The sequence below is a fragment of the Coffea eugenioides genome, chromosome 4, assembly GCF_003713205.1.
Source record: "Coffea eugenioides isolate CCC68of chromosome 4, Ceug_1.0, whole genome shotgun sequence".
Lineage (NCBI taxonomy): Eukaryota > Viridiplantae > Streptophyta > Magnoliopsida > Gentianales > Rubiaceae > Coffea > Coffea eugenioides.
In genome coordinates this window covers 40,925,734-40,942,486 of record NC_040038.1, presented here as the reverse complement: position 1 = coordinate 40,942,486, position 16,753 = coordinate 40,925,734, and the positions used below count along the sequence as shown (strand labels likewise).

Below are 16,753 nucleotides of genomic sequence, written 5' to 3'. Positions count from 1 at the left end.
GGAATATGAAGGTTCATTCATCGAGTCTTTTCCTTCACTTCTATCCCCTTCACTTGTTACTAATTCCTTACTTTTCTCCTCTTCTTTTCTCTCAATTTCTTTTTCTTCTTCTTCCCTAATAATCTAAGGTTCACTCAATTGCCTACCACTATGTAGGGTAATAGCCTTAATATGCTCTCTTGGATTAACCTCAGTTTTACTAGGTAGTTCCCCTTGTCCCCTATTATTTATAGCATTGGCTTTTTGCCCAATTTGGATTTCAACATTCCTATACATGCTTGTAAGTTGGTCTATCCTCCCTTCTATGCTTTCCATTCTTTGTGTAGTAGCACTAGCTAACTTATCCATTCTATCATTTGTCGTATTAGCTAGTCTCTCAATTGCTAATTTTCAAGAAGGCTTGGTCTCCTGTGGTGATTGCTTTGGTTGGAAATCAGGTGGATTTGTCAGTCTTTATTGATTTTCTTGTTCTTTCCATCCAACATTAGGATGGTTTCGCCACCCCACATTATAGGTATTAGAATATGGATTGTTTTGGAGTTGACTATTGTAATTGTTGAGATATTGTACCTATTCAATACTAGCACAAATAGATTCATCATGATCACCTCCACATAGAGTACAACAAGCAACAACTGTGTTCAAATTAGAAGCCGAATTTGAACCCTATTAAGTATTTTGACCACATTATCCATCTTAACATTCAAGGAAGTCAAACTATCAATTTCAAGCATACCTGCAGGTTTCCTTATGTTATCTCGTTCATTGGTCCATTGGTAGTTATTTGTAGCCATTTCCTCTATTAATTGTTGAGTTTTCTTGGCCAACTTACCTATCAAAACTCCACCAGCCGCTGCATCCACATGAGTTTTCATCGGGTAGGTGAGTCTATTGTAGAACGTTTGGACTATGAACCAATCAGATAAACCATGATGAGGGTATCTTCATTGTAGCTCCTGATAACGCTCCCAAATCTCATACAATGTCTCTCCTTCCTGTTGACAAAAACTAGTTATATCCATACAAAATTTAGCAGTCTTGCCAGGTGGAAAGAACTTATTGAGAAAAACTTTTGATAAATCGGCCTAGGTGGTAAAGGTATTAGGAAAATATGATTGTAACTAAGCCTTGACCTTGTCTCCTAATGAGAATGTGAACAATCTTAGCCGAATTGCATCATCACTAACACCATTAAGTTTAATTGTACCACATTTCTAGAAATGTAGACAAATGAGAATTCGGGCCTTCAGTTGCATTACTTCCAAACTGAGATTGTTGCACCATTTGTGTTAGTGAAGGTTTTATTTTAAAATTATTAGCATTTTCCGTGGGTCTCACTATGCTCGTTTGCAAACCATCACCTCCGGGCAATGCGAAATCCTGTAATGCTCTTCTATTCGCCACCTCCGCCATAGGTTTGACTTGTGGAAGTTCAATTGTTATTTCTCCTTCACTTTAAGTCTCCACAGCTTCTCATAGTGCTTGTCTTCATTGCTGCCATAGAGTCCTTTCAATTTTGGGATCCAATAGAACAGTGACTCTTAGAACTCTTTGCATGCACCACAAGAAACCACAATCAAAGATTACCAAAACTAAAACTAAATATTAAGTTACTTTAAACTACTCTATCTATTAGGTCTAAATATATTCACAATATAACACAATGTTTAGATTAATAAAGGTTGCTTAGCCTTAATATTGCCATGATCCCCAACAACGACACAAAAAAACTTGACTAGATTTAAACCTATGCTCTAAATTTTAATCTAATTCCCTCATTCACTGCAAATATACAGGTCGTAGTTCATAGTACTAGGGAGTTAGGATCGATCCCACGAGAATCACTATCAACTACTAAGGTTTTTTCATTCACTCTATTATCTAAACTAATCAAGAATTTTAATTAAATAAAACCATCAAAATGCTAAAACTAGTGCAAGAAAAATTAACAACTTGGTGAAATTCAACTAAACACAAATGTTCTAGAGTTTAGAATCCACTAAATGTACCTAATTATGGATGAAATAGCCAATTATCACTCATGCTCTTATCTTGCTAAATATGCATTTGCTTCTAATCGGAACTCGTTTTCACCAATGAATCGAACTTGGCCAACACTATAATTTCCCTACTATCATGGTGAAATCTAAAGTGAAGCCTTAATCTAGGTCAAGAAATGCCAAGAACATCCACCTAAGTGTACTACTACTTTCGTGTGCCTATTTCTTAGGTTCCATCTATTCCATTTCCATCATTGTTGACTACTCTCATAGATTAACAATAACTAGCATGGCTTGTAAATGGTGATCAAGCATTCACAAGTGTTGAAACAAGAATAAATTAACTAGTAAGTACAAGATATAGCAATAATCAACTTTATTTAACCATAATCAAGGCACAAATAGCTTCACCTACCCCTAGAACAAGAAGATTTAGCTAGACATAGTAGATTTAACAACAAAGTTCATGTCATCAATGTAACTAAACATTAGTGAAACAATAAAAAGAGTAAAGAGAAATAAATGCTGGTTCAAGTGAAGAAACAAGATCTTCAAGTTTCATCATTTTCATTGCCATCAAAAATACATTGTTACATCAAGAGTTCTTCAAATTTTTCAAGAGAAATGAAAATTAGATTTGAAACTATCACTAAAACTAAAACTAGAGAGAAAAGAAAGAAAAGTTCTCCTTCTTGTCACGAGGTAATCTCTCTCCTCAATAATGTGTTTCTTTCTTGTTAAGAGTCAACAAAAGAATTAAGCTCCTAGATCCTCCAAAAGTTGGTACAAAATGTTCTTTTGTGTCTTGTCCAAGATAAAGAAAGAAACAAGAAACATGCAAGTTGGCAAGTTGCAGCCACCATGAATCCCTTAGACGAATCCATCCCTGGAGGAATTCTCCCAGAGATTGTGCAGAGCAGTGCGAAATGACTTCACTGGCTACAAACTGTTGGAGAAACCGCGGGCGGTTTCCTCTTCTTCTTTTTTTTTTATTCAACTTCATCCTTTCCTTGCACCACTTCTTTTAACTATTATTGTGACTTTTTAAGCTTCTAATCTGATCACTCATTTTGCCTCTAATTGAGTTTGATCATTTTACTTACAAAAATAAAGAGATTTTGCACAAAAATCACAATTAATTCATTTATCAACTTAAGGTGCAAATTAGTGACATCAAATAGACAATTTATACCAATTAAGCTTACAAATTGACTCAAAAACAATACAAAACACATTTAAAAATATCACAATTTTAGCCATTATCATCGTTGTTTATATATGTTTTTTTTTCCTGTTATGAACCGGGATGCACCTATGTAACCATGAGATAAATATGTGGGCTCTAGAGGTGGGTTCTACATGTGCACCCATCTATGGTTGCAAATGAATCAAATGAGTCGAGTCTTAGTCTAATGGAGGTGAGTCCGACTCAATCTTATGAAAGTTTAAACTCGAGTTTGGACTCAATAAACTCTCAATAAAAAACGCTGAGTTCGAGCTTAAAAAAAAGAGAAATAATTATTATGATTTTTTGCAAATGAATAATAATAAAAATATTAAATACATACATGTAATTCTGCTATTAAAAATGAAAAAATACATACTCGAGTTGCTCGATGAGCAATTAATAGAGTGTCTTATGCTCAACTCCAGTTTGGTAGGCTCGAGTTTGATGACTGGATTCGAATTGAGTTTTGACCGAATTGATTTAATACGTTTGCAACTGTAAACAGACCTATGTCTTTGTATATTCATAGCAAAGAAAGCATAAGCCTAATAGCGAATTCCAAATTTCATATGGGACTTTTACACAAAATGTTGTATCAAATATGAAACGTACTAATCCAATTTTACTACAGTTTCCACAAAATGTGTTATAATATGAATCGTACTAATCCAAATTTATTACATTTTTCTCACAATTTCAAAACACAACATGACAATTCCATTAACTGGCACTGTGTACGTAAGGCCAGCGAATCAGCAAATTTTCACTGGCATCCAAACTACGCTCACTCAAATCTATTCCACTAGCTTCTACACGACCTATCCCAGTTTCATTTTTTTATATGGTATTTTATTTTCTTTGGAGTCCTCGAGCAAAAGCATTGTCTAATCTAGAAGTGTCCGCACTAGCTCGATTAGACTAAGGTGCCGGTCGATGGACTAAAAAAATTACTTCCTCTGTTCCAATTATTTTGTTATGTTTTGAAAATTCAACTTTTTAAAAATAAGGATTTAATTGTAATATTTGTGCTTCTCTTTCTAATCTTACCACTACAAATTCAAATTTGAATTTGAATGATAATATGCATATGATTAAAGGGAGAAAATATATCAAAATGAAAGACTAAAAAGTGTTTTTAACTTTCTCATCATAACAAATATTTTGAAACATTTCAAAAATAAAAAGTATAATACTTTCAATAGAACAGAAAGAGTACAAAAGTAGGAGGAATTCAGAATCATGCGTCTCCCTCTCCCTTGCTTGTCCGCCTACATATCCATTTCTTAGCTCTAAACAGATGTTTGAGTTGCACAACTTGCGTATACAACAATATGGTCACATACCATCTTACATTTTACCTTTTTCGTTTAGTTGCGTGATATGATTAGTACGCAAAAGTAAAGTAAAAAAAAAATCCAATAGAGCATGTTACTTAACGTATGCTGTTTTAATATTATCATAAAAAGAAAAAAGCTGTAGGCTACATTTTAAGAACATAAAAAAACCAAAAAAATTACCATGAGAGAAGAAGATGAATCTTATTGTTTTATTATCAAGGTTAATTTTGAGTCCAAATATGTCCATATACAATAAATATCCTATGCCTGTGACAGTAAAATAACTTAGTGAAAATGCGTTCACCTGTAGCTTTCCTAAATTTATGAACTAAAATATTGACAACATTGTTGAATAAGTTTAATAAATAAAGTAGAAATCTGAAACTAATATTGTTAACTAAATTTAATCTCATAAAATGATAATTAAATGTAAATTTAATATTTTTCTTAAGTAAAATTACTATCATTAAGTAAATATAACCCCCTCTAACCATTTTCCTAGCCCTTTAACCTGCCACCTGCTACTTTCCTCCTTTCTGGCTAGACCTGTCAATCAGGCCATATGAGTTGGGTTTTCATAAATTCAGGCTCAACTCATTTAATTTGTAACACTTTCGGGTTCCGAACCATGAGTTTCGGATTAATAAATATGAAAATTATACTCAACTCACAAAATATTCGAGTTTTGAGCCTTATTCGAACTTAGTCCAAACTCACTTGTTACCCCTCAATTTTCTTAATATAATTACTATAACTATTAAGTTGTAAAACTAATTTAACATTCACAAGGCTACAACATTAAAACTAAACATGAACAAGTAGTAGTTCTTAAACAGTATATAAACCAAGAATTTTTCAACAATATTTATATTTAATTTGCTCAAAGTAAACGAAAAATAGTAATAAAACATGCTGTTATAAGCCAATACGTTTTCAAAGGTTTGAACTTCTTTATAGCCTTGTGACTTGAATCCAAACATGTTTGATGATTTGTGTTTTTGCTAGAAATTCTAGACCAAAAAAAATCAACCAATATTATACCAACACAAAAATTTACTCAACTAATAAGAAAAGTTAAAACTTCAGTTATGCAATACCAATATTGGCTCACAAGAAAGCTAGTAGAGAGTTTTCAGATGTATTTTTGTATTTTGTAATTTGTATATATTTAGTAATTAGTAATAATATATTTGGATATATAACTATATTATATATATAATTATATATATAGATAATTAAAAAATTAGGTCTATATCGGGTTTGAACCTAATGAGACCCGAACTTGGCTAATATTTAATTCGGGTCTATTTTTTAGGTCCAAACTCAAACTGACTCATTGAGTGGTCGGATTCAATGGGCTTTTCTCGAGCCAAACGAGTCTAGTTCGGGCGAGTCCGGCCCCATTGACTGTTCTATTTCTGGCCCCACCCATGACTTCCAGAGCAAACCCATTCCTTGCCATCTTCTCTATGGACAGAATTTATATTTATTTAAGAGTTTATCACCTTTGTAATCTAAGATAGACCTCATTACCACTCTTTCTTCTTATACCTTTCCACTCTTTTCAATCTTTCAAATTCTTCATACTTTTGACACCAAGTAACATTTTGTGGCATCTTTTAGTCTTCACTTGGTCAATTTCTTCAAGGTGTAGCTATACAAGAGAAATTATTTTTGGTGCCCATTTCTTCTTGGGTCCAAAGGGGTTAATGGTATTTTTCAATACCCAAATAATTTGCATTTCTAAGTTAACATTTCTTTTCACATTACAATTATTTTTCAAATAATCATATTGACAACAATAATTACACATAATATCATGATTTTTAACATTAGAGGATTTAATAAAACATAATCCACTTTTTCTATAAGTAGTTAAATTTTTGTCAATAAAGGTATGTTCTCTGTTTGGATTAATTGTTTTTGGGGGGTGTTTTTGAAAAATTTTACTGTAACAGTGTATATGAAAAATTTTTACTATAAATTTTTTTTGAAATATTTGATATATTGTATAGATGGAATATTTTTTGAGTTATTGTGTATTACTGTAGTATTGTATTTGAAAAACTTGTTTTTAAAAAAATGGCCAATCCAAACGGAGCCGTTTTTGCAAGTGGTTACCTTAAGATCTTGTGATTTTGGTTTCTAATCTAGCTTTCCAGCAAAATTAGAGTGATAGGAGGTCTGGTATTTGTCTTCTGATGGGAATTTTTCAACCTCCTCCACCTGGGAAAATGTTCGGCAAAAAAGTATACCTCCTTAGTTTATAAGGCTTTATGGAATCCATTGGTGCCTTGAAGTTGTCCTTTTTTGTTTGGAGAGTTCGCACAATTTTTCGCCCATTGATGACAATCTTCAAGACTGAGGGATGGTTTTAGCTTCAAGATGTTTGTGTTGTTCTTCTGCTGAGTCAGTTTGGCATTTATTAGAAGATAGCCGGTTGGCAACTCAAGTATGGAATCACTCTAAAAAGTGTTCGGAAATCCTGAGCAGGCCTTTTCTTCTGTCTTGACTTTATTGAAATCTTGGTTTCACTCTATACCCATGATCTCATTGACGCACACTAGATGTGCGATGCCATTTGTTGTATTGTGGTTTTCATGGTGTGAGAGGAACAAGGCTAAATTTCAATGAGTCAGGAATATTTTTGAAATATTTTATTATAGCAACATATATGAAAAACTTTTACTGTGGATGTTTTTGGCATATATTTTGGAGTATTTTTAAAATTTAAAAATTTTTAGAATATTTTTGAAAAATCAGCACTACCACCCATCACCATCACTGACCACCGCCACTAGGAGTGCAAACGAGTCGAGCCGAGTCGAATTTTAAAATTATCGAGTCGAGTTAGGCTTATTTATATGCCAGCTTGAGTTCGAGCTCGAGCTCGTAAAATGAAGCTCGAGCTCGTAAAATGAAGCTCGAGCTCGGCTCGATTTAGGAAAAGACAAGTTCGAGATCGACTCGCTTATGGCTCGCAAGTCTAGCTCGAATTCTGGCTCGCGAGCAACTCGAGTTTCGCTCGATTTTCTGGCTCGCGTTTCACTCGAATTTAGCTCGATTTCTAACTTGTTAGGAGCTCGAGCTCGAAGTCAGCTTGAGTTTGTCTGCAAAAGAAACAAAAGATAGTCCAGCAAAAGAAACCAGCAAAAAAATAGTCCACTATTTGATTTGTCTGCCACTACTTGGTTTGCCTAACTTCTTTGAAGATGATTCTAAATTCCTTCCACTCATATTCACCAGAGCCATCAGCCCGCCCCGGACCTAGAACTTTTCCTAGCACATCAAAAATAGGCAAATTGGACATTGCAACTTCGTTGTTAAAGAGAAGGAAAATAAGAAAAGCAAGACAGAGTGAGAAGACATCGGCTAGATATCTGAGACCGGGTGACGAAGCCTCTCCAGGTGGTGAGACAAAGTAGAGCTTTGGCCCTGCTCTCCGCTATTGAAGGAAGAAGCCCTGCGCAGGTCTGCTGCTTTGACTTTTTCATTTTTTGTGACGAAAGAAAGCAAAGAAACTCAGCTTCTTGTGCTGCATGGAGGTTGCTGAAGTGGAGCTGGCGGAAGTGGTGGAGGTGGAGCTAGCAGAGATGGTGGTGGCGGAAGTACGAATTAGGAGTTTGGCAGCTGGGACACTCGGTCGAGGAAGAAGTTCGATTGGAGAAAGTGAGGAAGGAAAATTAGGTAACCTAATAAAGGAAGTGAGAAACAGAATAAGTTGTAAATTTTAATTGATTCAGGGGTATTTTTATATGTTCGCATTTACTAGAGCCTAACGAGCGGCTCATCGAGCTATCGAGCCTAAGAAATGAAGACTTGAGCTCGCCTCGTTTGTATTAACGAACGGCTCGAGCTCTACTCGAGCTCGTGTTGATCGAGCTCGAGTCGAGCTTTCACTCGAGCTGCTCGCGAGCAGCACGAGTCGTGAGCAAGCCTAACCGCCACCACCCCCTTCCTCCTCCTCCTCTTCCTCTCTCTCTTTCTTCCTCCTCCTTCTCTTACCCTTCTCTCCTCCCCTTTCCTGCCACACCCCACCTCTCCCCTCCCCTCCCCTCCTCTAATATATGGCCTCGATGGGTGTGCTAGGAAAGGGGATGGGAAGCGGAAGAGAGGAGGGGAGGAGGAATAGGGGAGGAGAGGAAAGAGGGGAAGGAGGAAGAGGGAGGGAGAGAAAAGAGGAGGAAGAAGGGGATGGTGGTAGTGGTGGGTAGTGGTGATAGATGAAAGAATAAGATATACTGTAACATTGTATATGAAAAAATTATTTTTCAAAAAACGGAGAATCCAAACAGAGCCAATGGCCTTTGTGTAACTCATTATTGAACATCCCAAGTTTAACAGGATACAAAGTTCTCTAATTCAAGTTTTTAGAGAAGCCAACATGGCTACTGACTCGTAAAACTGTCATTCATCAGGATAGTATAAGTTTTCCCCTATGTTAAGACTCGTTAGAGATGTCGGCTGGCTAGTCTTTCATATAATGGAGGATAGGTTTTTGCCCCCCTCCCCAATGTACTTGAATGTTTTTTGAGATTAATAAAATTTGGGACTGGCATCCCCTTCCCATGCAAGGGGTTTGCTGATTAAAAAAAATACTATCTAGTATTTACGGAAGAAACTTTGATTTAGTGACTAAAGTTGAGGTGCTCGTGATTTAGAGTCTTATCCTAGATTCAAATTCTTTCATTTCATTCTTACTTCTTAAATCTCACTCATCTCCTTCTCGAAAACCAAAGTTGAGGTGTTCATGATTTAGAGTTTTATCTTAGATTGAAATTCTTCCTTTCCCTTTTCACTTCTTAAATCTCATCGATCTCCTACTCGAAAAAAAAAAAATGTACTGTCCAATATCCATTAGGTTATCTAGATGTTTAGTTTGGTAAACTACATTGCATTTTGAGGGTATGAAGCCCCTTGGTGCAAATTTTGGGGGCAAAACACTAATCATCACAACTTCAAGAGGGGCAAATACTAAATAGCAGGATACCCAAATTAACGTGCCAAGGACCAAATTCTAGTAGCTTCGCGATTGGAGCCGACGCTGTAAAAAAGGAAAGAAAAACAAAAACCGGGTTTTGCCCAAAAGGCACAACCACCACGCACTCTCCAACCTCCAATCCATTCGATTTTCGGTTAATTGCTGAATTAGCAGAGCAGGTAACAGCAGAAAGCTTCTCGAACGCTCGAGGCGCCAATTTCTGTGGAAATTTTTGCGGTATGATAGTTGAATTAATCTGTTTATCTGTTTCTTCATCGAAATTCTACCGAAATTGTCAAGAACCAAGGTTTTTTTTTTTATTTTTCTGAAAAAAAAGAATCTGGGTTTTCTCTACTTCCGTTTGGTTTTCATTGTTTCTGGATTTCTTCTTGTTTCTTGGGTTTTTTCCCCAAAATTGAATTATTATCTGGGTTTATGTAATTAGAATTCTAGTGATCACTATGGTCCACCTGCACCTATAGTTTCAGGGTTCTTCTGTTTGATGGGTTTTGATGTACACGAATTTGTTAGATGTTCTGTGTAAGTTTTGTTTTACAGTCTAAGATTCACAGGGCTTTTAGGGTTTATTTGTAACAAGAAGTAAAAATTTGGCCCTTTTTTCAATCAAATTTTGTTGGACGGCACATTTTAAGTCTTTTCTAGCTTTTGTTGGGAGTCCATCTATGGTGCGGGAACTTTGCAGAAAAGTCGTGTGTTCATTTTTTTTAAATTTTTTTCTCCCTTCCAAGTTAGAAGACTAAGGGGGTGCTTGGTTGGAGGGTATAGAAATCAAGAATTGGATTGAACCCCAAAATTGTTGCTTGGGTAATGGGTATAGGTTTTGAAATCTTGGAATGATTCATGAAAAATCAGTCACTCTCAATACCAAGTAGATTGGAGGGTTTTGATGAATCCCACATTTGATTCCCAAATCTTAAAAAAAAAAATTTATTTTTGGGATTTTTTTAAATATATACTGGCTCTATTTCTATATATTAATATTTATTTATTTATATATATAATATTTTTTATTTCAATTTTATTTTATAATATGTATATTAATATATATTTATATGTATATTAATATATATTTAATATACATATATTAATATAAATATTATAAAAAAATTGAAATATATATTTATATATTTATATAAATATATTTATAAATATATATATTTATTTCAATTGATATAATATATCTAATATACATATTAATATTAATATAATTTATATATAATAAAATATAAATATTAATTGAAATATACAAATTGAAATAAATATATTTATATAAATATATAAACAAATATATTTATATAAATATAAATATAAATAAATTTATAAATATATATAAATATATTTTAAACAAAAATATTTATATATAAATATATATTATTTATTTCAATTGATATAATATATATAATATACATAATTGAAATATACATATTAATATATATTACTATACATATTATAAAACAAAATTGAAATAAATATATTTATAAATTTATATAAATAAATATATTTATTTATTTATATAAATATAAATATATTTATATTTATGGTAAGGAATGGGTATCAAATTTAATAATCAATTTTTTACCTTTAATTTCTTTTTTCTTTTCATATCTTTCTTCTTCCTCGTTCAAATGCTTATCCCACATACTCATCCACCATATATATATTCATATATAAATATTAATTATCTGTTTAAAATATATTTATAAATATTTATAAATATAAATATATTTATATTTATATAAATAAATAAATATATTTATTTATATAAATTTATAAATATATTTATTTCAATTTTGTTTTATAATATGTATTACATATTATATTACATATTATAAAACAAAATTGAAATAAATATATTTATAAATTTATATATAAATATTAATTATCTGTTTAAAATATATTTATAAATATTTATAAATATAAATATATTTATATTTATATAAATAAATAAATATATTTATTTATATAAATTTATAAATATATTTATTTCAATTTTGTTTTATAATATGTATTACATATTATATTACATATTATAAAACAAAATTGAAATAAATATATTTATAAATTTATATTTATATTTATAAATATTTATAAATATATTTTAAACAGATAATTAATATTTATATATGAATATATATATGGTGGATGAGTATGTGGGATAAGCATTTGAACGAGAAAGAAGAAAGATATGAAAAGAAAAAAGAAATTAAAGGTAAAAAATTGATTATTAAATTTGATACCCATTCCTTACCAATATTTACCAAGCAGCCCCATTTGTAATCATACCTTTGTCCAAAACCCATACAAAGTTTTTTTGTATGATTCCAATTCCAATTCCAATTCCTAAGCTTGAACCAAGCGCCCCCTAATTGTATCAGTTTATGATCTCTGGGGCTTAGTTGTCATTTGGTGGAATGATCAAATTTATTTAGGTCTCTGTTTCAAGTACGAATTCTAATCCTAATCAATATAGAATATTGCCTTTTAAGTGGTGGGTATTACAAAGATTTGGTTAGTCAAAAATGCAGTTTTGTTGAAAAGATTATGATCTTGTATTGCTTCCTCTTTCTTGCATTCCACTAATTTCTGTATTCTTCGCCTCTTGTTCTGCTTTGACCAGTAGTGCTTTAAATATTTGTATGATAATTTAATAAGCCTCATAGAGAATTCTTTGCAGCTTACACGTTGTTTGCTACATTCTTTTTTGATAGGTAACGAGGTAAAGAGAGAGCAAGAGAGATGTCATACTTGCTGCCTCACCTTCATTCTGGCTGGGCTGTTGACCAGGCTATCCTTGCAGAAGAGGAACGACTTGTTATCATCAGGTTCGGGCATGATTGGGATGAGACTTGTATGCAGGTATAGCATCCTTCCTTTTGTCCAACGGAAGTGAATTGATATTTTTGGTTTGTGTACTCTCTCTTTCTCTCACTAAAGAGGGAGTTAGTGAGGAAACAGAGGAAGAGGAGAAGGAAGAAGGCCTCTAACATCCTTCCAAATGTCATTTTATTATTTCTCTCTTTATGCATACTGTCATCTACATTGTTTATGTTATTTTTAAACAAAATTGTTATTATTGACTTGTCTTAAAGCCTGTCTGTTAGCAGAGATGATTCACTCACTTGAACAAAACCTTAGTTCTAGTTTTATTAAAATATGGACTAGGCCACTTTTACTTTCTCCATGTTCTTAGGTCAGAAGTATTGTAGCACAAGGAACAGGGCATTAGATCCTTGTTATTTTATTTTAGTTGCTTGTATAAAATCCTTGGTTTTTTTGTCTGCAATTGGGAGAAAGAATTTCTGGGTGGGTACTTATGTTCATTCCATCCATGTTGATTGAGATGGAGATCAACTTTTAAGTAACTGATGGGTTAGCTGTGTTTTGGCCGACTGACCATTGAAGCCTTTGAATTCTGGCATGTAGAAATTACGCAATTAAGTTGTCGATCAAATGATTATATGAGTTAGTAGAATACCCTTGCTAATTATGATTAGCTTGTGTAAACTGAACCAGTCAATCTTTGTCATCTTTCCCCTCTCCACCTGTTAATCTTTGGTTGGCTCCCTCTGCTATCACGTGTATCTTTTTACTCAATCACCCACACAAATTCACTTAAAGGATAAGCACAAATGCAATCAAAAGCAGAACACACGGTGGCTGCTGCATGAGAAGACATGCATAGGACCTCCCCCCACCAGAACAAACATATATTGACAGATGAAACATTATATCACACACTTTAACATGTGGGGTTGAATAAAAGAGATCTTCACATTTTAATTCTGGAGATGCTCGATCATGATGTAAAGCATGTCTTAATCAGTAAAGATGCCATCATCTTGCAAATTAAATTCTGGTGTGTGTGAAAGTGCAACATGTAAAAGATGTCATCATCTTGCAAATTAAATTTTGGTGTGTGTGAAAGTGCAAATTTCCTTGAAAGTACATATATATGAGCCATGACCACAAATTCAATTAGTAGTACATGCATTCATGCGATCTTTGCCAACTACTTCAACTAGAGAGTCACGGTCTCTGCGTGTTTTGGTGGTTAGGTTTGAAAGGGTTACTGGGGAAAGGTTTGTTTCAATTTGTTAAGAGGGTGGGAAAAGGAGGTAGTGGCTACAGGGGATAGAAGCGTAGTGAGGGCGGTGAGAAAAAGTCACAGGGAGGTGAGGTTTTGATGTGGTGCCTATAATTTTGGGGTTAAGTATGGCTGGAAACGATAGGGAAGCAGGATAAGCAAGAGAAGATGGAGGAGGAGATTGGTTTGGTAGTTTAGTGTAGGAGTAAGAACAGTTTGGTTGGCGGTTTGAGACCTGGGAGGGGAACAGTCCGGGTTGGTTGCTTGGTTGGGACTGGGTGATGGTTGATGGTTGCTTGGTTAGCAATAAGGAATGTGGAAGTGCTTTCTGTTTCTTTCTAATTGTCCTTTCTTCTGATGATAGAATGGGGAATTTATCTTTTTTATCTTCTTAATTCTTAAAGCAACTTAAATACAAGATTGTCAAGAGTTAAAGTCCCATTGAATGTTTTAGTCATTATTTTTAGAAATTTAACACTATTATGTTTGTCTTCGGGTAGATTTTAGTTTTGCTAAATGCAGAGGTGGTTTGTCCAGAAGTCAAGGAAGGTGATGTAAGCTTTTCAGCACTGTATCAAACAGCACAGCTGACTTTAATATGGCTCAATATGTTCACCTGCCCCAGATCTTCTTTCACCTTTGGGATCTTATAAAATGTCACTTAGCTGCATGCACATCTTGCGTATATTCTACTTTAGTAAATGCCTCGTTTAGTTTGTTTTGGTGGTGTTTTGACCTTTTGGTTGCTCTATTCATTGTTCTATTACTTAAAATTTTCTGGAAGTATGTGATTTTTCTTGTTAGAGTTAGCACTTTCTAGTGGTTTCTGTTTTTCTGACCAGCTATCTTTTTTTGTTTTATTTGCAGATGGATGAAGTGTTAGCATCAGTTGCCGAGACAATGAAGAACTTTGCTGTGATGTACTTGGTTGATATAACTGAGGTGCCTGATTTCAATACGATGTATGAGCTGTATGACCCATCCACAATTATGTTTTTCTTTAGGAACAAGCACATCATGATTGATCTTGGTACTGGAAACAACAACAAGATCAACTGGGCAATGAAGGACAAACAGGAGTTCATCGACATTGTTGAGACCGTGTACCGCGGTGCAAGAAAAGGTCGTGGTCTTGTAATTGCACCCAAAGATTACTCTACCAAGTACCGATACTAAGCACTTGTTTGTCTTGCATGCGCTTGAATGTCTAATGGCACAGGTGATAATATACATTGAGATCTAAGATTCTGTTGCTGCGATATATTTCTGATGCCACGCCTGATTGTGGACATGTAAAAGTAATATCAGGTTGCTGACTGGGATGTCTTTGCAAACTGTAATTTTAGACCTAGAAATCAATAATCAGTTAAGATCTTGTTTTGTATTTGTTTGTGTGTGTTGTAGGTAGAGGTGTCAAAATGGGTGACTTGAACGGGTTTGGGTTGGGTAAAATGGGTAATTGGCATAAGTGAGTCCATAGTTGTCAAAATCGCGATCCGGATCGTAGGATCGTACGATCCTACGATCCGGATAACCAAAATCGATCCGGATCGTATGCAGAGTCGCAAATCATATTAATTTTTGTAGGATCGCATAGAATCGTAGCAGGATCGGTAGGATCGTGTAGGATCGTAGGATCGTAGGATCGGTAGGATCGTACGATTCTACAATTTTTTTGTAAATTTGTGAAATACGAAGCTCCATTTTGCAAGTAAATGAAAATATTTGTGGTATATTTGTAATTTATCAAAGAATTGCAACCTTTAATTGCAATTAAGAGCTTTTGGTAGGATCTTACGATTCTACGATCCGATCCTGTGAAACTAAAATCGATCCTATGTAGGATCCCGATTTTACAAACCTTGAGTGAGTCAACTCATTTATACCCATTTAATTAGATGGGTATAAATGGGTAAGTCAAAAAATGAATTGGGTAACTCAATTACCCATTTACAACCCATTTATTTTAACTTTTTGTAAACTCATTTAAATTCATTTTTGCAAACTAAGTTATCAATTTATACCACTCTTTGTATCCATCATTAGTTTTAAATATTTACTTATAATGTTCAATAAACTTAATTACTATTTTTTTTTCATTTATACTCTATGTCACAAAATTACCTATTATTTAATAATTGAATAATAAGAATATAAAAATTTGAACTAAGAACTATAAAAATTAATATAAAAACTTAATCCAAAAATTTTGAACCCCTAACATTTTTGTCATATATAAATTTAAAATTTCATTTTATAAAGATAAGAAAATAGGTTAAAATTTATCATAAATTGGTAATGCTAAAAAATGAGCAAGTTAACAAACTAAGAGAAACTAAAATAATAAGATAAAACCAACAAATAATAATAATAATAATGAAACAAAACTAGTTAATATCATGACAAAATAAAAAATTTGAAAAAAAAAAGGTGGGGGAAAAGAAGAAACTTTGGGGGAAGAGAATTCTAAATGGATTAATTGGATTTGATGGGTTACCCAATAATACCCATTTAATACCCAATACCCATATACAAAAATTTAAGATACCCATACCCATCTATTCATGGGCGGGTATGGATAAATTTAGTTAAGTGGGTTGATTTGCCACCTCTAGTTGTAGGGATCAGTGAACCTGCAGAATCCAGGTTTATGGCTGCGCTATGAGGTGGTGTAATCTTGTTTGGATTGCAAACTATTTAGGTGATGGGGACGATTGGGTAGTTTTTTTTTTTGCTAAAATAATACTCTTTTTAAAAATATTTTCAGTGTGATTCACTTTCAAATTTTATTTTCATAATGGTGTTATTGTTGTCATTTAGTTATCTTGATTGTCATGTAGAATAACAAGGAAAAAAAGTTTTAATCTAGTCTATGGTTTTCAATGTGAACTAAAATTTTTAATTTTTTAATTATAGCGACACAAAAAGATTGAATAGCTTTGGTAATTTTCTTTTAATGGGAGAATTGTAGTTTTAGTACCAATCTATACATTTGTGTGATTAGTTTGTAATATATTGTGCAGAATAAATTTAGTGTCCAATTTATTCAATTTTGCATGAAAGAGGACAATTGATGGATTATTGTCCCATCACTTAAAAACG

The 16,753-nt window shown here is 33.3% G+C and overlaps 1 protein-coding gene and 1 non-coding gene across 2 annotated transcripts; both read left to right on the top strand.

The window, feature by feature from the left end:
- The first annotated feature begins 924 nt into the window (after window positions 1-924).
- LOC113769710 lies at window positions 925-1,031 on the top strand. Its single transcript, XR_003468257.1, has one exon. It is a non-coding gene; the product is annotated as a small nucleolar RNA R71 (small nucleolar RNA).
- An 8,579-nt stretch (window positions 1,032-9,610) lies between these two features.
- Window positions 9,611-15,035, top strand: LOC113768230 (thioredoxin-like protein YLS8). Its single transcript, XM_027312500.1, has 3 exons — window positions 9,611-9,783; window positions 12,276-12,423; window positions 14,519-15,035. Exons 2-3 carry the CDS (start codon window positions 12,304-12,306, stop codon window positions 14,825-14,827), a joined length of 429 nt encoding a protein of 142 aa, XP_027168301.1. The 5' UTR covers window positions 9,611-9,783; window positions 12,276-12,303; the 3' UTR covers window positions 14,828-15,035.
- The last annotated feature ends 1,718 nt before the right edge of the window (window positions 15,036-16,753 follow it).